Source organism: Zonotrichia albicollis, chromosome 6, assembly GCF_047830755.1.
Source record: "Zonotrichia albicollis isolate bZonAlb1 chromosome 6, bZonAlb1.hap1, whole genome shotgun sequence".
Taxonomy (NCBI): domain Eukaryota; kingdom Metazoa; phylum Chordata; class Aves; order Passeriformes; family Passerellidae; genus Zonotrichia; species Zonotrichia albicollis.
Genome location: NC_133824.1, coordinates 2,197,201 through 2,216,939, shown reverse-complemented (window position 1 = coordinate 2,216,939; position 19,739 = coordinate 2,197,201). Strand labels below are relative to the sequence as shown.

At 47.1% G+C, this 19,739-nt stretch overlaps 1 protein-coding gene across 7 annotated transcripts in view; it reads left to right on the top strand.

Moving 5' to 3' along the window:
* The window catches only part of LOC102069993 (inverted formin 2), a 43,845-nt gene extending 24,224 nt beyond the window's left edge, over positions 1 to 19,621 (top strand). For 3 of the 7 annotated variants that reach the window (XM_014264496.3, XM_014264495.3, XM_014264497.3), the window contains 16 exons: positions 186 to 1,082; positions 2,243 to 2,388; positions 2,474 to 2,535; positions 3,164 to 3,266; positions 3,350 to 3,435; positions 3,957 to 4,057; positions 5,389 to 5,459; positions 5,573 to 5,680; positions 6,578 to 6,648; positions 7,285 to 7,405; positions 7,967 to 8,131; positions 8,824 to 8,926; positions 10,605 to 10,763; positions 11,752 to 12,465; positions 13,942 to 14,001; positions 17,104 to 19,620. In XM_014264496.3, coding sequence (XP_014119971.2) covers positions 186 to 1,082; positions 2,243 to 2,388; positions 2,474 to 2,535; positions 3,164 to 3,266; positions 3,350 to 3,435; positions 3,957 to 4,057; positions 5,389 to 5,459; positions 5,573 to 5,680; positions 6,578 to 6,648; positions 7,285 to 7,405; positions 7,967 to 8,131; positions 8,824 to 8,926; positions 10,605 to 10,763; positions 11,752 to 12,465; positions 13,942 to 14,000 — 2,966 coding nt within the window. In that variant the 3' untranslated portion in view covers position 14,001; positions 17,104 to 19,620. Of the gene's footprint in view, positions 1 to 185; positions 1,083 to 2,242; positions 2,389 to 2,473; positions 2,536 to 3,163; positions 3,267 to 3,349; positions 3,436 to 3,956; positions 4,058 to 5,388; positions 5,460 to 5,572; positions 5,681 to 6,577; positions 6,649 to 7,284; positions 7,406 to 7,966; positions 8,132 to 8,823; positions 8,927 to 10,604; positions 10,764 to 11,751; positions 12,466 to 13,941; positions 14,002 to 17,103 lie in introns of all 7 variants that reach the window. The other 4 variants (XM_014264498.3, XM_005483291.4, XM_074542272.1 and 1 more) reach the window with 4 other exon arrangements.
* The last annotated feature ends 118 nt before the right edge of the window (positions 19,622 to 19,739 follow it).

The following is a 19,739-nucleotide window of genomic DNA, read 5'->3' as shown; positions in this document are numbered from 1 at the left end:
GTGCTGGCCTGTCTTGCTGGCAGGCGTGCTATGGGAAGGAAATTGCCTAGAAGCCAAAAGTGTAGTTGTGTAAAGTGACACCAGGAAATGGACTCTCCATGGCTCCAGATTTACTGCTTGGTGAGGGTTAGAAAGGATGAGCTGTGGGCCTTGTTCCCTTCCCTGACCCTGACTCCTTTCTCTAGTCCAAGGGAACACAGTTGAAGAAGTCATTGAGAGGCTGCTGTCTATCAAGAAACATCCCGGCAGGCAGAAGCGAGCTGAGCACCGCCTGTCTGGGAGCGCAGCTGGAGCTGCCCAGGCTGAGCCAGAGCTGTGTGCACGGGCAGCTCGGTGTGCAGTGGGGTCAGCAAACCCCACCAGGGCACCAGCAACACCCTCAGGGCCACTGGACAACGAAAAGAAGATCTCATCCTGCCAGTTCACAGCCTGCTGTGCCCTGCCAGAGAAATCCAACCCTCCCTCCAACACTGCTCCCAACCCGGCACCTCCAGCCCCACCACTTCCACCCTCTGGCACAGCAGCCATGACCCCCACATCCCCCATGACAAATACACCTCCAGCCCCTCCACTCCCTGGCATCCCTCCCCCTCCACCCCCTCCTCCTCCACCATTGCCTGGCATGGGGGGCATCCCTCCTCCTCCACCTCCATTACCTGGCATGGTTGGTATCCCACCCCCTCCACTTCCACTGCCTGGCATGGTTGGTATCCCACCCCCTCCACCTCCACTGCCTGGTATGGGTGGCATCCCTCCCCCTCCACCTCCATTGCCTGGGATGGGTGGCATCCCTCCTCCTCCACCTCCATTACCTGGGATGGGTGGCATCCCTCCTCCTCCACCTCCATTGCCTGGGATGGGTGGCATCCCTCCCCCTCCACCTCCATTACCTGGCATGGGTGGCATCCCTCCCCCTCCACCCCTCCTTCCTGGCATGCCAGGAGATCACATAGAAGCCGTGGTGGCCTCCCAGTACAGCTGCCCCCTGGGCTTGGGCAGGCCTCCCCACAAGACAGTGAAGACACCAACGCTGAGAATGAAGAAGCTGAACTGGCAGAAGCTGCCCTCCAATGTGGTGAGAGGTGAGTGCTTCTGGCATAAAGTCACTGCTGCTTTTGCTTCCCAGGGGAAGAAATACTATCTTAAAGTTTGTCAGATGTGGTTGACTCTGTTTAGATACAGAATTTCCCTGATTTCCTTTTCCTTTGACCTACAGAGTCAAAGTAACATGAAAGTACTAATGTAATAGTAACTATTCCAACTGAATTAGTACTATGGAATAGCTTGTTTATAACTAAAATACTTTGAACTTAAAAGAAGAGAAAGGGATGGGAGTATTTTCCTAATCACTATGACGTGCCTTAGATCAGGCTCTGATCTGAGTTCCCCAGACTTTTATTGCCCAGCTCATCTATGCTTGTATCTGGGTATATTAAAGTCATGAGTAGGAGTGCATGTGAGGATCACATCACATATCTCTTGATTTTTGGGTTACATTTCCCTCTACTAGTGGATTCAAAGTGGAGCATGAAATGTGAGAAGAAGCTTGGAGAAGCTGTGTCAGCTTTGTCCTAGACAAGCAAGGCATCCACTGCATGAAAGTAGGCAGAGGTGAAATCTAAATAAGGCATGTCTTCAATCACAAGAGCAGTAAAATGTTGGGATTATTGCAGTAGAGGCTTCTACAGGCATGTTAGAGTGATGATTTTTTTTTTAAGATATAAGAAATTGCAGTAGAAATTAATTCAAGCAGTCTTGTAGCCAGCATTATACAAGGAGACTTGAGTATAAAATGAAAAATGGAGAAGGACACAGTCAGAAAATGTTCAAGTTGTGCCCAGTCCCTCTGTTAGGATGCAGGGAAACAAAAATAATATCAACCAGGGGACTAGAAACAAAATGTCTGAGGTCCTTGTCATGCTGATCCAGCTTTCCCACCATGGAGAACAGAGTTTTGCAGGGAGGGACAGGGCTGCACAGCCTCTGTGTGCCCAGTGCTGGCTTCCCTACCAGGTTTCATTGCCCTTCAGCCCCTTTGGATCCCACCTGTGGCACTTGCCCCTCCTCAGTAATGACCATTTGTCCACTAATATGGATAAATATGTCATATTAAGAGAATAGTATGTCTCTTATTTCATTCACATCCTGAAGAGTGTCCCTTGCTAGCAGCTCACCTTGTCCCAGGTGTCAGGAGCTTTCAGCTGTGCCTGCCGCCAGTCTGAACGCTTTTCCTTTCTTTCAGAGAGCCACTCCATGTGGGCTTCTGTGAGCAGCAGCAGTGAGGAGGTGATAGAGCCCAACTACAGCAGCATTGAGCAGCTGTTCTGCTTCCCACAGCCAACCCCCAAGGAGAAGACAGCAGCACCAGTGAAGGCAGAGCCGAAGGAGGTGAGGAGAGCCCCTCGTTTTTTCGAGTAAAGATCCCTGCAGACAGCTCGTCTAATATGAGATATCTTCTTTTTCTTTAATGAAGATCACATTTTTGGACTCCAAGAAAAGTCTCAATTTGAACATATTTTTGAAGCAATTTAAATGGTAAGATATGGCCAGTTTTCGTGACAGTTGACAGAACTTTGAGCAGGTTTTGCAGTATCTGGAAGGTCTTCACAAAATCTCTTCTAGGCAATGTGATTTGGTGATCCATGCTACTAAATCATCTGAACATTCCCCATTTTGTCCTACACTGTCTTTAAAATACTGAGTTTAGGGGTTTAATTATGTTTTTACATACAACTTCCCCATATGTTGGCAAAGGAGTTAGATCTCTATTTTACAGATAAAGTTGTGGCACAGACTCTTAGGGTGACACAGACTGTGAGACACACCTGGAGGTCAGATCCCTCCTCAAATCAGGGCCAATGGACAAATGAAGAGTTCCATTTTCTTTTAAGATAAAAAAAAATACTCAGAAACAGGGTCTTAGTTGCAGGATTCCTCTCTATCCTTGAATCATTTGATCAGGGCCAGAAATAAGATTTGGGTCATAGCAGGGATCCAGGTCCTGATTCTAAGTTAATTGTGGGGAGATCCCTTTCCCTTTGGATTATTATGATTCTTTACTAGGGAAAGCACAGAGTGCTTGCACAGATAAATCTCTTGGTAGTGTGGGATAGTTGCAAAGTGGTCTTTGGTTGATGGCTAGCTCTGCTCCTTCTCCCTGCAGCTCCAATGAAGAGGTGACTGCCATGATCCAGAATGGGGACCGGACCAAGTTTGATGTTGAGGTTCTGAAGCAGTTGCTGAAGCTGCTGCCTGAAAAGCATGAGGTCAGGAGGAAAACACCACCCTTGGTTCACAGAGCTGAGCACATAGAGCAGCCCTGCAGTCTTGATTCTTTATTTCTCATTAGATAGAAAACCTGAAGGCCTTCAAAGAAGAGAAATCAAAGCTAGCAAATGCAGATCAGTTCTATCTTCTCCTCCTTCAGATTCCCAGGTAAGGTTTTTAGTCATAAACTTCAGCCCAATCTGTTTCTTGATTTGCCTCTGGGAAGTTTAAGTTTCTTTATAGGAGCCTCACAGACCAACACTGATGGATGTAACTGTTGGATTTCCCCTTCCACCTTGGAGCTAACCCTTTCTCTGTTACCGTTAGATGAAGGGCTCTTCCTGATCCAGCACATCCTCTCCCTCTGAACCAGCTGAAGATGGCCCAGACTCAGGGTCAGGTCTGCCCAAGGATCTGCCCATAACTTGGTGAAAGGCAGTGCCAAATGCAGTGCCAAGAAGGGGAAACTCTTCTCTTTACTGATCACAATGCACCAGCAGAATCCACATCCCTGCTGGTCCTCAGGGCCAGCAGCAGCCCCTCTCCTCCCTCCAAGGCCACGCCAGTGGTTTGGTGTGGATGTGGTTGGCATGTTGTGGGGTGGCATGGGCTTGCTGGTGATGTGGGAAGGGGCTGCTCTGCTGGCTGGGATCCCAGTGCCTTTAGCTGAGATCCTTCTCCACCCTCAGCTACCAGCTGCGCATTGAGTGTATGCTGATCTGCGAAGAGACCACCGTCGTGCTGGACATGATTCAGCCCAAAGCTGAAGCCATCCACAGAGCCTGTGAAGGTAGGCATGACCTGAGCTTATTCCTGGCTCTGATTTAAGACAGGAAATTTTAACCCCCACAAAACTCCCCTGGAGCTCTGCAGTGTTACCTCCAAAACTCCCCTGGAGCTCTGCAGTATTACTACCCAAACCCCAAAGAACTCCTGTGTGGTCCATTCACTGGTTTGCTGCAAATGGGATGCAACTTTAGGTATCTCCACTGATGGTCAAAACCTGTAACAGGACCAAAGATTATTTTCTGTCATCCTCATCCCACTTTTTCTGCAGCAGATGTATTCTCCTGAAACACTTTGAATGGTGAAGTGCTGGAAGTTCATCAGCCCTTTCAAAGGAGCTGAATTTAGACAGCAGAGCTGGCCCTGCTGCATCTAATTCATCCATCCAGCATTATTTCCCAAATTAAGAACTTCATAATACAGTAATTTTCTCTACTGCCAGAAAACTTCCCCGAAAAGCAGCTCTGCTTTAGTATTTCCCTGCCTAGAAATGGAACCAGAAGAAAAAGGTTGTTATTTTGGGTTATAAATTGCTGATGCTCCAATATGGTGAGTACACAGAAAGTTTATGCAATAGATTTTGGCTTCCTGTGGCAGAAACCTTTGGTCCCACTCCTCTGAGAGCAGTATGCTCTTCTTGGCACTGTCAAGTGTTATCTGTCCTACAGGCCAGTTCCCCAACTCCTGCTGGGGGTTTCTCCAGCTGGCATTACAGCTGTTTGCTGGGATAAATCGAAAGTTCCCCCGAAGTGATTTCCCAGCAGCCCAGTTGTTCTTTTGGAGCTGTTCCTGCCTCAAAGCTGAGTGCTTCAGAAAGCACAGCACTGCAGCACCCTGTTGTAAGAGCAAGGACAGGGACTGCACTCTTCATGCCTGGTCAATAATCACCTCTACCGTGAGAGACCAGGAAGAGGGTGAGCATGCCTGGTTTTAGCAGCTGGCAGGTGATCACAGTGCAGTCAGAACTGGCTTCACAGCACAGCTAAATGAAGTTGGCAAGATTCAATTTGCAGCCCAGTTACACCCTTGCCTACGCTGGGAAATTTGCAAGGAAGGCTGGATCTTGATTGGTGTTACTGAGGAGGGTCCCACTGCAGGTCTATTTGCCATTAGAAAATGAGAGACCAGATGTAAAGAAAGAAACATAAGTCAACAAAGACTTTGACAACCCATGGAACTGAATCAACATGAAATCATTTTCTCTGCTGGTTGGGCATTGGGCTGCAAAGACAAAATACCAGATTTTATTTAGTGGAATTCCCAATCCCATTTCCAGTTTAGGAAATGTTCTGGTGTAACAGAGGCTTTTGCTTAAAAGTCCCTTATGTTTTCCAGATCTTCTGACCAGTCATCGCCTGCCAGTCTTTTGTCAACTGATTCTCAAAGTTGGAAACTTCCTAAACTACGTAAGGACTTTTTTTGTTTTCTCCTTTCCCCATCACAGTCTGTGACTGATCTCCTTTAGGGTTGTAATTTGGATGGACACAGGAGTTACATGTGCTTTTTTTCTCTCTTGTAGGGAAGTCACACGGGTGATGCCGATGGGTTTAAAATCAGCACTTTACTCAAACTAACAGAAACCAAAGCCAACCAAACCCGCATTACCCTGCTCCACCACATTCTGGAGGTACCACTGCCAAGTCCTGCACATAGGGAAGAGGGGGGGTTTTATCACAGATGAAACATTTCTCCTGCTCTGCTGTTGGCCAATGCCACATGCTCATACTCACATCCTCGCTGGCAAACCCCAGAGTGTCACAAGTCAGGAGGATTTGAATCACTTGGTGACTCTGGTGGAGGCTGCTTGTGGGCACTACTCCTTATTTTAAGATTTGCTCTGCTTCCCTCCAGCATCTTTTCCCACAGTGTCTGCAACTTCCTTTCATATTTGTGCAATCTGCACATCAGCAGCTGCAAACCACAGAGCACAAATCTGTCCTGGCTCATCTGTACCCATTCAGCCTTTCTGCCTTTCCATGGACTTTCCCTTTTCCTCCAGACTGTGCTCAGGCTTTTCATGCTTCTCTCCAGGCCCCCATGGCTCACCTATTCCCTGCAATGCTGTTTTTATCATTTTTTCTCCATGCTCTGCTCTGCCACCTCCATTCATCAATGTCCCTTGGTTTCAGTTACTCATGTTCAAGCCCCGCTTTAGCTGGCAGTGGCTTCAGCAAGGACAGCTGTGAAAGTAAAGAATGCAAGACTCAAGGCCTTTTAATATCCTTCTGGGACTGTGGGAAGTGTCAGATTGCATCAAACCACAGTCCTGCCTCACTCTATGCTCAAGAAGAGCTCTGCTTTGCTTTGAACTATGAGTATTTCTAAGGGTTCAGTACTCCTCTGTGTTTTTATAGCCAGGGGAAATGCCTTTCCTCTCTGAATGTGCAAGCTGCAGACAGTGGGGCAGTAGCAGAACACAGCACAGTCATCCTTCCTGGACACTTCTGTCCATGTGTCTTCCCCCCAGCTTCCCCTCGGCTCCTGCCACACACCAAGTAACACTTCTTTCTCTCTTCCTCTTCAGGAAGTAGAAAACAGCCACAAGGACCTACTGGAACTGCCAAAGGATCTTGAATATGTTTCAAAAGCAGCAGGGTAAAATTGTGTGTGACTTCCTTTGAATTAAAAACAAAAATAAATCCCATGCACATCAACAATGTACCAGAAATTAGGACACACACAGCTGGTATAGAGATTAACAAGATGGCATCTTGCATAGTTTAAACTGAAAGATTTGGTTGATGAATGTTGAAAGCCCTTTAATATGTAATAATTCTACTACAGCTGGCAACACTTAGGACTGGAATTTGCAGAGCAGTCAGTTAAAGCTGCCTCCCAGACCTTTCTGAAGTGTGCACTGCCTTTGTGGCGGCAGGAGCTGGTGAGGGTCAGCTACCCAGACATTTCTGAAGTCCCTCCAGGCAGGGGAAGTGAGCTAATGCTGAGCATGGTGGGTGGAGAACAGCCTTTTGAAGGGGTGGGCTTTTTTTGGCACTCATCTACCCAATACACAGAACTGTAGGTAGGCCTGGCAGCCTTTCCATAAGTACTGTGGGGGGAAGCTGTTTTCCCTGAGCTTGGTCTGTATAGAGAGTTCAGAGCACAGGGTTCAGCTCAGGGAAGTGGTGGGAAACAAAGGGGTGACCAAAGCACCAATTCAGACTTGTCCACTCCTTGCTCAGCTCAAGATGCTGGAGTGTCAGCTAATGGCAGGGTTCTGTGTGATTTCAGAATTAATCTTGACATTATACGCACCGAGTCCGGTACCAATTTGAAGAAGTTGCTGGAGCTTCAGCGGAAAGTCTTATCATCAAATGAGGATGTGAAACAGCAGTATGAGAAACCCATCCAGGTCAGTAACAGAGATGCCTTGGATCTCTCCCATTACACACAGAGAGGTGCTGCATGGTACATCTGCAGCTCAGGAGCCTCATGAGAGGGGAGAAAATATTGCCACAAGACATGCTCTCAGATTTGGAAATAAGATGCAATGCTGTACAACCCAAATATGCAGTGGCCAGCTGCACCCCAAACTTAGATACTTTTGGGGAGGCCATTTCTTAGGATGCTGCCCCAACTGCTCTGTCCATGCTTCTGTGTGACTCCTCACTGTAAGAAAAAATGGTCACCTTCTGTGTGGATCACCAGAGTGAAGCCCTTTGCTTGGGATTAAGCTTTGCATGGACCTTTCCATGTCTTGCTCAAGCCAGACTGCCCTGTAAATTGGCACAGCACAGTTGCCAAGAGTGAAGACCATCTGCAAATCTTAATTTCTTCCCACCTGCTTCCCAAAAGCTGCAGTTAAAAGCCGGGACGCAGAGTCCTGCTCTAAGCTCTAATCCCTTCTCTGTGGGTGCACTTCACTCGTTGTCCTCTGGATGGTGTTTTACAGTGTGCATTTAATGTCTTTCAGGACAGCATTGATGCCTCCAGAAAGCTGGAAGAAGAATTTGAAACCATTGAAAAGAAGAGAGAAGAACTTGCAAATTATCTCTGTGAAGATCCAAGCAAGCTGTCCTTAGAGGACATATTTAGCATCATGAAGACCTTCAGAGACCTCTTCATCCGAGCCCTGAAGGTTGGCACCTGCACACAGGATCCTGAGCATCCCTTCCTGGAAGATGGAAGCTGCTCCAATGGACAGGGGTGGGATGGGCACACCAATCCAGGGGGGAACCGGGTTACCGCCTCCTCCTTTTGGCACCTGGCATCAGGTCTCCCACTGAAGTGGTGTCTGACCCCTTCTCCACTACATCCTCATGGATGGAGGTTCTGGTGCTGCTGGGCCCGGCCCAAACACCAGGGATTTGTGATTTTGTTGCAACTTCAGCTGCAGAGCCAATCACAAAGATGCTTTTAGGCCAAGTGTGCAAGTTGTGGAGAAAGGGGCTTAAAAACTTCACCCCGTTGCTCCAACCTGAGCAAACAGGCTCAGAAGGGGGATATGTTGTAAAAAAGCCACCTTGTGGAAAAAACTGTGGCTTCAGTGTCTCCTGCTTTCACCTCAGCTCAAAGTCAGGCAGGTGAGCACACTGCAGGTAGCTGTGTGAGGCAAAGCACCACTGCCACCTCCAGCTGGGACGTGGCAGAGTCCTGGCCAAGTCAGCAGTCCACCAGTCCTCTCTCACCATTTTTGGCCCTTATTCCCAATGCCCTTTTTAATTATTGCACAGGACAAAGCCAGAATTTCTCTTCCTTCATCTACAGATCTCCTTTCTCTTCATCAGCTTCTTTACCCCACTTTCTCATGCCATTGTTACCTCCCTGCAGGAAAACAAGGACAGAAAGGAGCAAGCTGCCAAAGCAGAGAAGAGGAAAAAACAGCTAGAAGAGGAAGAGGGCAAGAGACAGAAGGGAGAAAATGGAAAAGTCAGTGAGTATCTGAAATGGCTTCAAAAAATAGAGATGGAGCCATAGGGGCTCTTTGGTGGTCCTGCTTTAATGGACCAGTAGTGGTAATTTATTTTGTAGGTTTCTAGGTGCTGGCTGACTAAAGGCTTTTAGGTGTCTTACAGCCCTAGCTAAGAATTGACTTTCCACAGTTGCAGCTGGGCAGAGAAGTTAATTTTAGGTTTGCTGACTGAACAGCAAAGGAGAAAGAAAATAACCACAAATTAAATATTTCAGTTAACTTTTCCAGTTTCTAAACATAACTTTTGAATCCCAAATCTAAAGAGAAACATTTGACTTATCCACCATCCAAGGTCCTTGTATACACTTGAATAGTCTCTCTTCACCACAGTTGTCCCAAAAATCTTGCATATTGCTTAAATATGCCTTCTGCTGGATGAAAATGAAAGACTAAAAAAATGCAATTGGATGAAGCAGAGAGGAAAGAAAAATCAGAATTATTTTTCCTCCAAAAAAAAAAAAAGGTTCCCACCAACATTGATAACAAATGGAATATTTCACGGTCGTGGGACAACCAGGCATGTGTCCAGGCAGAGCTGGTGCCAGGCTGTAGCACCAAGACTTGGGAGCAAATCCTTTGTGTTCAGCCAGGATGGGCTGCTGTGGGATCATGGAGCAGTGCTATGGGATCATGGGCACTGCTGTGGGATTGTGGGCACTGCTGTGGGATCATGGGCACTGCTGTGGGATCATGGAGCAGTGCTATGGGATTATGGGCACTGCTGTGGGATTGTGGAGCACTGCTGTGGGATCATGGGCACTGCTGTGGGATCGTGGGCACTGCTGTGGGATCGTGGGCACTGCTGTGGGATCACGGGCACTGCTGTGGGATCGTGGGCACTGCTGTGGGATTGTGGAGCACTGCTGTGGGGTCATGGAGCACTGCTGTGGGATCATGGGCACTGCTGTGGGATCATGGGCACTGCTGTGGGATCACAGAGCACTGCTGTGGGATCACAGAGCACTGCTGTGGGATCGTGGGCACTGCTGTGGGATCACAGAGCACTGCTGTGGGATCACGGGGCACTGCTGTGGGATCATGGGGCACTGCTGTGGGATCATGGAGCACTGCTGTGGGATCATGGGCACTGCTGTGGGATCATGGGCACTGCTGTGGGATCATGGGCACTGCTGTGGGATCATGGGCACTGCTGTGGGATCACGGGGCACTGCTTTGGGATCACAGGATTGCTGTGGGATCATGGGCACTGCTGTGGGATCATGGGCACTGCTGTGGGATTGTGGAGCACTGCTGTGGGATCGTGGGCACTGCTGTGGGATCACAGGGCACTGCTGTGGGATTGTGGAGCACTGCTGTGGGATCACGGGGCACTGCTGTGGGATCACAGGATTGCTGTGGGATCGTGGGCACTGCTGTGGGATCATGGGGCACTGCTGTGGGATCATGGGCACTGCTGTGGGATCACGGGGCACTGCTGTGGGATCACAGGATTGCTGTGGGATCATGGGCACTGCTGTGGGATCATGGAGCTGCTCCCAGGTCTGCTGTGGGTGCCTTGCTCCTGCCCAGTGGCTGCTTGTGCTCTGCCAGCAGGAGGCACCTCCAGCAGTGGCATCCCTGCAGCTCCTGCTGGCCTGTCTCAGGAACAGGGGTAACTCCCATCCCATCTCTCTCCCAGTCAGGAAGGGGCTGATGAAGCAGGAGGAGGTGTGTGTCATCGACGCCCTGCTCGCCGACATCAGGAAAGGCTTCACGCTGAGGAAGACAAAGAACAGACACGAGTCAGAGGCAGCTCCTAAACCCCTCTCTGCAGAGAGCCTGGAGGAGAGCCAGTCTGGTAAGGACACAGACCTGACTGTACCTGCAGCTCTTCATTCCCATCTGCCTCTGAGCCAAGCATGCACCAGTGAGAAGCCTTTGTGTTTGCATTTGGGGCATTTTATTTAAGGAGGTTTTGCAGCCAGTGCCAAGGAGAAGAGGAGCAGAGAGCCTTGAGCTGTTGCTAGCCAGGTCTGTCCCAAAATTAGCAGGAATTTGGAGCAGCATGGGCCTGCATCTGTGTTGATAAACCCTCTGAGGTGCTTGACCCGTGTGTCAGCCATGGCACCATGCTGATGGGGCACTGCTGTTATCCCTGCATGCTGTCAAGTCTCAGTAGCACAGCGTGTTCCTGTCTTAGAGACTGCTGCATCCCATCTTAGTCTACACTTGGGAGACTGAAGAAACCCTTTAAGAAAAGCTAAGAAACCCTGTTTGCAGAAGTACCAAGTTCTTTAAGTGCTTCTGAGGAGACAGCCTCATGGGTTTAGGTTTTCTTTGGTCTCTTGACCTCAGTGTCAGTGCAGTTAGGCAAATCCAAGGACATTGGTCTGTCCGTGGCTCTCCTAGGCCTGCTCTGCAAGGGCAGGTTAAGGCTGGCTAATGGGCAGCCTTGAAGTCCTCACGCACCAAGCCAGCAGTCCAGCCTGGTCCAGGACCCCACAGGCAGGGTCTCTCTTCTGCTGTAGACTGTAAGGTTTCCTTGCAAGTCCTGGAGCCTCCATGGAAATCAGCCATTTTGTAGCAGAGACACATTGAAACCTGCTGAAAACAAATCAGGGGCTTTGCTGAGCTGGAGCCTGCAGTCCAGCCAGGGTGACCACACAGATATAATGAGGGGAGGTACAGGGAGGATAAATTGGCGCTGCCTCTGCATTGGAGCTGCTGTAGGGTCAGAGCTCCCTCCACAGGCAGCTGCTGACCTGTAACCTCTGCAGGGTAGGTCCATCTTGGCTGATTCCTGGTGAAACTGCAGCTGTGGCTGATTGTGTGTTTTCTGTTTAAAGGACAAAGCAGGAAGGACCCACAAGCAGCAGGGAAGCAGATTGATGACAAGACTGAGCAAAACAAGGATGATCATCCCTCAGAAAGCACTCCTCCCTCAATCACTGCCCCGATGGAGACAGGTGGAGGTGTTACAAATGCTTCAGCTTCAGGCCAGGCATTATCTACAAACAGTGCTGGAGGAAGTCTGCCACTGGAGTCCCAGACCAAAAGCCCCTCAGAGAGCGTGGTGGGAGCTGATGGAGCCACTCAGACCACGCTGGGCCCCGGGATGGAGCAGGCAAACAACGTGGAAAGCCTCCAGCCCAGCACAGAGAGAGGCTCCCTTGGCTTCTCTGTGGCTGACATAGGCTCAGGGATCAGCTTTGTGAGCAGCAGTTCAGCCCCTGCTCTGCCAGACCAACTCAGCTGGACTAACGAGGCCATGTCAGGAGGCCAGGACAAGGAGTGCCCAGCTGATGGCTCAGACAGTGCTCAGCCTGCCCCCTGCCATGAGGCTCAGCAGGCAGAGTCTAAAGAAATGACAAAGGAGAATGAAGATCCTGGTACAGACTCACTGTTGGACACCTCTCAAGACAAGTCCTTCTCAGAGGAGCCGGCCACTGACTCCTCTTGCTCAGCAACACTTCCCCCAGAGCAACCTCACAGTGACAGGGAAAAGCAGAGGCCATCAGGGAAAAGGAAGAAGAAGAAGAGGCACAGCAAAAGCTACTCAGGTAGGTTATTTTATAAATAGCTCTCAGGAGCTGACTTAAATGTGGGAACCTTCCTGATATATTTGTACACACCTGTTTCTTTCCACTTCAAGGCCTAGTGCCCCCTGCCCCTGGAGTCACACTGTTTTGTGCAGCTATTATATTTTTCAAACCTGAAAGAGCTTTAAAAAGACAAACACAAGCATAGTTCATTCTGGTGACATGTATAAGTAGTTTATAAAAGAGTAATGATGAATCAATAATTCAAAAGCCCATTACAATATGCAGTAAAGATGGCAATAAGCACATCTGTCAAGTGGGCTAAAGACAGCTACAGGCACAGTTATGTGCAAACAAGAGCTCCATTAGACTCCAGAGCAGTGATTAAGAGCAGTTAATACTCAGTACTTAATCAGCAATCACCCCTCTGAACTACTTATAAACACATAAAAGCAGCAGAATCGATGCTGCCTTGGGCTTGTTTGGTTTTTCCCCTCATTGCAGCAACACTTTTGGCTGACAGCCTGCCCCAGGGGTGCTTTAGGTGCTTCTAAACATCAGGCCCTCAAACCATCTCTGCAGAGGGAGGGGAAAGGTCAGTCACTGAAAAAGAGCATCTTGCTGGTGCTTCCACCAAGGATCCATCCTCCTTTGGGCTGCCCTGCTGGGCTGGGAGGGAGCTCAGCTCCTGGAGCCACACAGGCCCCCCTCTCCTTACCAAAATCCTCAGCCAGTCCCAAACCTGGGAAGAGTGTCCAGGTCCTTTAGATCCTGCCACCCTTGGGTGGGTACCTTAATCCCAAATTGGAGATGCCTCATAGGGAAGACAGATGGGTCTGTCAGCCTTTAAAACTTACAATATCCTTTCCAAAGCCTGTTTCCTGCAAGATCCTGAGGTCAAACAAATGGGCAGGAAAACGGGAAATACCAATAGGTATTGGTATATACCAATACTTGATTTTTTTCCCTTTCAAGGAGAAAGGAAAGGAGGGTTTGAATACCTATTGCTGAGAAAGACAGCATAGGTTGAGCAGCTACCACAGAGGGACTTACCCTTTTAATGCAGCATGCCCCAGGGTTGTGGTAATTTACATTTCTAAACATGCTACTGGTTAAAAACAAGCCACAAATGAGAAGTTATTTCCTGTAATGCTGGTTCTGAACTTGCTTCATCTGAGGAGCAGAAGCTGCAGCAATGGGAGCATCCCATGCTCCCAGGCCTGGCAATGCTTCCTGACACCTGAAATTAGGACTTCTGGCTTAAGAACTGACCCCAGCCTGCAAAAGCCACAGAGCTCCCTGGGCATCCAGGGATGGCATCAAGAGGGTTGGAGCAGGATGATCTTTAAGGTCACTTCCAACCCAAACCATTCAAAGATTCTGTGTTCTTAGGGACCTCTCTGCTACTAGACAGTGTTTTCATCATGAAAAGTTCCCTGTTGTTACCTTGGCCTTGCCATGATCAGATATATTTGGTGTCTCTCTTTTGTTCAAAAGCAGAGGTTGAGACTGATTCTGGAGATAATAAAACAAAAAAAGATTGTGTGGCACAATGAGGTATGTAAACTCACAAAGATTTTTTTTTTTGTGAACTAACCACAGCACTGGGACTTCACAGACCTAATCAGTATTCAGCATATCACCTGAGCTTTTTGTCTTTGTGTCTAATCACAAACACATGTGAAATGAATTTGTTACTCTGATTTTTACTCTCCAGGGTTTTGATCTTGTGTTGAGTGGAGTCAGTGCTGATCTCCACTCGACACAGGGTCACAGCCCACATGTTTGTCCTCTGTGTCAGCAGCAGCCAAACTGCTTCTCCCTGCAGATAATTAAAAGCCATTATTCTAACCAAACAATCAGACTTCATGTGATGAACAAAGTCCTTGCTTTGATCACATTATTTTCTCAAAAACTGTAAAAATGCAATTTCAGTACCTACCTCCAGCAAAGAACATTTGGTTTGCTTGTGGGTAGCCACTTTCTATAGCACTGTTTAAATATGGATATCTGGAAAAGGGAATAAAACGCTGGACCCAGGGGCAAATACTAGCTGGGACAAGATACCAGATCCCACTCAAAGCTAAATTCAACTCCAGAGTTGCACACAAGTTCCCTGCATCCTTCACTGATGCTGGCAACATACAATTGCCCCTCAAAAGGAGTTTTAGGATGAGGCTTCCATTTGCAAAACTTCCCCTGTTTTTACAGCAAGTGGAAAGAAAAGCAAGAAAAATAAACAATTGAAACCCCCACTGTACTGAAATTGCATAGTTACACATTGTCCTTTCCATGCTGATGAGCATCTCTTATGAACTAAATCAATATCATCAAATCTCTTTGTCTTGTTTCCTGAAAGGAATGTATTTATTGTCCAGCATCCCCAGTTCCCTGGGGCTGGGACCCAGCTGGGAGCCCTGCTCCTGCACAGACACAGGAGGAATCTGTGCAGGATTTCCCCACAGGGCTGCTTTTGTTCCTGCACCTGGAGCGTGACTGCTAGCAAGAGAAAATACATTGGGTAGTTACAGTCCTCACTACTCCTGCCCTCCTTTTGGCCCTTTCCTTGCAGTACCATAGGAGTACATGAAGTGCAAGTAGCTCTGTTTGTTTAAAAATCCTAAGGAAGATTTCCTGCAGGAACAGAAAGTGTTAGCAATGGAGCATAGGTGAGAAGTACACCAGGACCAGAGCACATGCTGCATTGGAAGGGCAGCTGGAACCATGAGTTAAGCTTAACTCAAATTTTTTTTTAAGCATACAGGCTTGAAAAAAAGTCATGTTTGAAAAAAATGTATGAAACATAGTTTTGTTTTGTCCTGGGAAGACATAGAAATGCAGCACAGACAAATGCATGGGCATACAGGCAGAAGTATGAAGTCAGGCAGAAGTTTCACTGCATCCTTGGAATGCAGTGCCTGGCATTGCACCAGCAGAGCCTACCTGGGCTTTGATGCCAGGAGGGCAGCAATGAGCTGCACCCTGAAACCTGCACTTCTCTTTTTCCTCTTCTTCTCCTGTATGTCACACAGCAAGGGCAGCAGAAGCAAAAACCCATTTGCCTGTCTTAGTCTCCTGCAGAGAGCTTCCTCTCCCAAATGCAGCTCCTGTCTTGATGAGACAGATAAGACAGAACTTCTTGATAAGACACATTCAACAAGCCTGGAGTGTTAGCAATCAATACTTTTTCCTAGGATCTTCCACCTGATTTTTTTTTCATTTATTTTCTGTTTTTTCCCAAGTATACATGGTCTGTTCAGGTCCCCACTAGTTCTCTTTTGGTACAGGATATTTCTTTCTCTGGTGGATTTGCTGATGTGGAAGTTAATGGGTCTCATGAAGCCACAGAAATCTTCTTCCTTCTTGTGCAGATCCAGCTGCAGGGATCAAGACTCAAACACCTTATGAGTTTTTAGAGCTTCCCTGACAGCAGCAGAGGGCAGGAACAGCCTGAGACTCTGTGATAATATTTCAGAGCACTCAAAGACTGTAATGAGCTCCTGAACTCTTGCCTCACTTTGACCATATCTTGTTATGCAGCAATTTCTGTAATAATGTCTTTAAATGTCAGCTCTCACATCTAAAGAGCTGTATTCCACATTATCTTCATGTTCTGGAAAGAAATGGTTTAGCTGTTTTTCCTCTGGAATCAAGGCACTGGTGGCCACACTGTTTGTGTGCACCTTGGTAACATCTCAGCTCATTTCCAGCCAAGTCCAGAAAGAGCTTAAAGAATCATTTTATAAAGGTGACAGTACAAGAGAGGAGACACTGTACAAACACCTGAAGTCAAGAGAGCTGCTCTTTGAGTGTACCTGCCTTAAACCCTAGAGAATTCCTAGAGACAAATGTTCATGTCTGTTTGTGCAGCTCCCCTTTTCCTCCCCTGTGTATGTCACTTGTGTCATTTGGAATGGTTAGGGGAGAGAAAAGCCTTGAAAGCTCAAGTCCATGAGCAACTGGGCTTTAGCAATTTCCCTGCTCACAAATCTACTTGATTTATTCCCTAGAAAATAAAAGGAAAGCCAAACCAGGAGTAGAGACCACAGCCTGGCAAGGAGGGAGGGAAAAGGCAGAACAGCAGCTGTGACATGCACATGGCACAGTGGCACATCAACCTGCAAAGACACAGAAGGGATTGAGATTCCATGTTTTCCTTTCATTCTTGAGGGACAGATGCTTCACCTCCCCTTCTCCAGACCCATATTGTCTGTGGGCAGTTTTTAAATAGACTGTGAGAATGTCATCAATCTAATGCTCATCTCCCTGCTAGCCCCCTTTGCCTCCATGTCTGCCTTCAGAAATGGTATTTGACTCAGTTATGGAGTGAGGCTGCAGTGTGCTGCCCCATCCTTCTGACAGTCCTGCTCAATCCTCTAGATTTAGTTACCTCAACAATTTAATACCTAGAAGGATATATGTTATTGAACTAAACTTAAAAGCAAAGTTGCCTAAATTTTGCTTCTGGAGTTTCAAGATTGGTTCTGGAAACATGAGGTTTTTATTAAGTCCATCAAACTACCTGTTTTTAGGTTATCTGAGGAACAGATGAAACTGATTTCCCTAGTAGCACCTCAAGCATTACATACACATGCATGCAAAACTACACCACTGTTATTCATAGTTGCAAATAATTTACATTTCCCTCTCTTCCTGCAGGTGTCATGGCAAGGCAGAAGGTATGAGAGAACCTCTCATGTGTCCCTGGAGTGCTGCCAGTTCTGAGACTCCAGGTTCTGCATCAACGAAATGCCACCATGGACAACTTCTGCCCCGTGAAGACCCACAGCCTCTCCTCATGCAGCCTTTCACTCCCCTCCCAGGACCTAAAGAGCCTCCCCAGAGACCTTGGACCCCTCAGCCTGTGCCCTGGGCACCTGTGGGGACAGGGGATGGCTCTGTGCATAGTGGTGGTGGAAGGGTCAGACCTGTTACCCACTGTCCTGGAAGCCAAGGCTTTCAACCTGCTCTTGGGCCAAACTCCTCTTGAAGTGACAGCTGAGTGTGGCCCAAGAACAGACTGCAGTGGCTAGCCCTTGAAGAACTGTTAAAAACAGCAGTGCCTCAACTAAATTAAGGGTATAAATTAAGCAGTGGCTGTACCATCACAAGTGGAGGTGTGTTAAATCCCTCTTCTCCTTGCCCACTGATGACTTATATTGGACCAGGTCCAAGACCCAGATTAGACAAATGTATTTTCACTCTCAATCACTTAAAGCAAGGGAAATTGGTTATGGGGGGAAAAAGCAAGTAAAAGAAAATGTATTTTCTATTTTACTAAGCATATGGCCATATAAGCAGTGTCTGGTTCCTACATGATGCTTATGTGCAATTAAGTTGAAGTGCATCACTAGTCTTAAGTAGTCTTGTCACACCTGCTGATGCAACCATCAATATTTGGAGAGCCAGGGCTCTGGTTTCTCTTACTAAAGCAAAAGGAAGAGGTTTTCCAGTGTTCTATTGGACACATTTTCATTTTATCCTGTAGTAAATCTCTGGGTTTGATTTCCATTGTCAGCTGCTTGCACTCGAGAGTCTGTGTCCAAGCTGCAGAACGTGTGGAATCATGTTACTTTGGCTTTAAAACTGGGACTGTGCAGTACTGTGTTTTCAAAATTCAGAGCTTTATTTCTCAAGTTTTGTAATAACACTGTATAATAATTTTGTACATAGCTGTCCATTTAAAATGATCTATGTTTGTTGAATCTATGGTGTGATATGTGCTGAAACATAAATCCAGTGGAAGAGCTGGGTACATTTCAGAACTGTTCATTTATATGGTAACTCACTGTGGCTAAACTAATGTGCAGGCTAAAGCTTATTTTGCTCTGCTTAATAGGACTTGTAATGTCCTTGTAACACTGAAAACTTAGAAGTGAAACCAAGAATTAAATCACTGGTTTGCTTTAACCGAGGCATCACTATGAGCATATTGAGAACTGGTTAACAGAAGCAGAGATGAGAACAGACACGTGGGCAGGATCAGTGCAGGAGACACTGCAGAGTAACACAGCCCTGTTGCAACAGAAAACCCATTCCTGCTGGCAGAATTCCCTGGAGAGCCATACATCCAGGTTTGATTTGCAGCACTGTCTCTATGACATCTACAAGTATCTCCTCTTTTGCCCCCTCTTTCCCAGTCTCAGAGCACATCACCCAAGCACCATATTTTTACTCCTCAGTCTAGCTCTGCTGCTCTCAGATTAGACTGCAAACTGCAAAAACCCAAGTATTAAAGACATTATTTCCAGCTCTGTGCAGCCCAGGCTGGCAGTGCACAGCCAGCGTCCTCCTCTCCACCCCAGTTTGATCAATAGGAACATCATCATTTGGAGCTGCAGGAGTGGGGAGCAAACAGGTTCTCGGGGTGTTACCTAGGGAACCTTTCCTGTGAAACCCCACTGGCTGCTCACTCCAGATGCTACAGCATGTGTCCTCTTCTCCATCTGGGTCTTTCAGCTTCCCTCATTTCCACCCAGAGGGAGCAGCTCATTTCCACAGCCAGAGCTTTTATTACTCTGTGTGCTTACCTTGGCCTTAAAAGAGAGGGTTTTGGCATTATCTTTCCCCTGCTTTCAAGAGTTTACAAAGAAATGGGTTATTTTGAGCCACCAGAGGCTCTTTGTTCAATAGTCATCTGTAAATTATCTATTCAATCACATCCCTCAAGCACAACATTTATAATTTATTGCTCCAGAGCAGCTCTGCTTCCATTACCGTGATTATTTCAGAAGAAAAGAATCAGAGCAGGTCAAAGACTGAAATTCAACTGGGATGTGCAGTTTTGTTCCATTTATGAGCTTGAAATAAAGCTCATGACCCTGAAGATTTTTCAGTGGTTGCAAGACCAAATTAATTGTTGGTGAAAAGAATATAATGGCCAACTCAACAGAGCTTTGGTCTTTTGAGTCAACCACAAGTACAGACCTCAAAATAGAATTCTTGTGGTGTATTACAGCAACTGCACATGGAGTCAGGTATGTAAACCAGGCTGTGACCACCACAAGCTTCTTGCTGCCAAATAAATGCATTTTCTGTAATTAAGCATTGGCTATATGATAAAATGAAAGTACAGGAGAAATCAGCAGAAGTCTTTTCCAAATATTCCACATCAAAAATCAGGTTTGTTTAATGAGATGGATTTTCGGGGTTAGTTTTTGGGGAGTTTTGGTGGGGTTTGTTTGGGTTTTTTTTTCCCCAGGACTGAAAATATTTCAAAGTTTAGAATAAAAATAAATACTTGGTGAGTTTCCTTTCTCTGGTGGGAATGGGGAAGACCATAATTCACAAGAGTT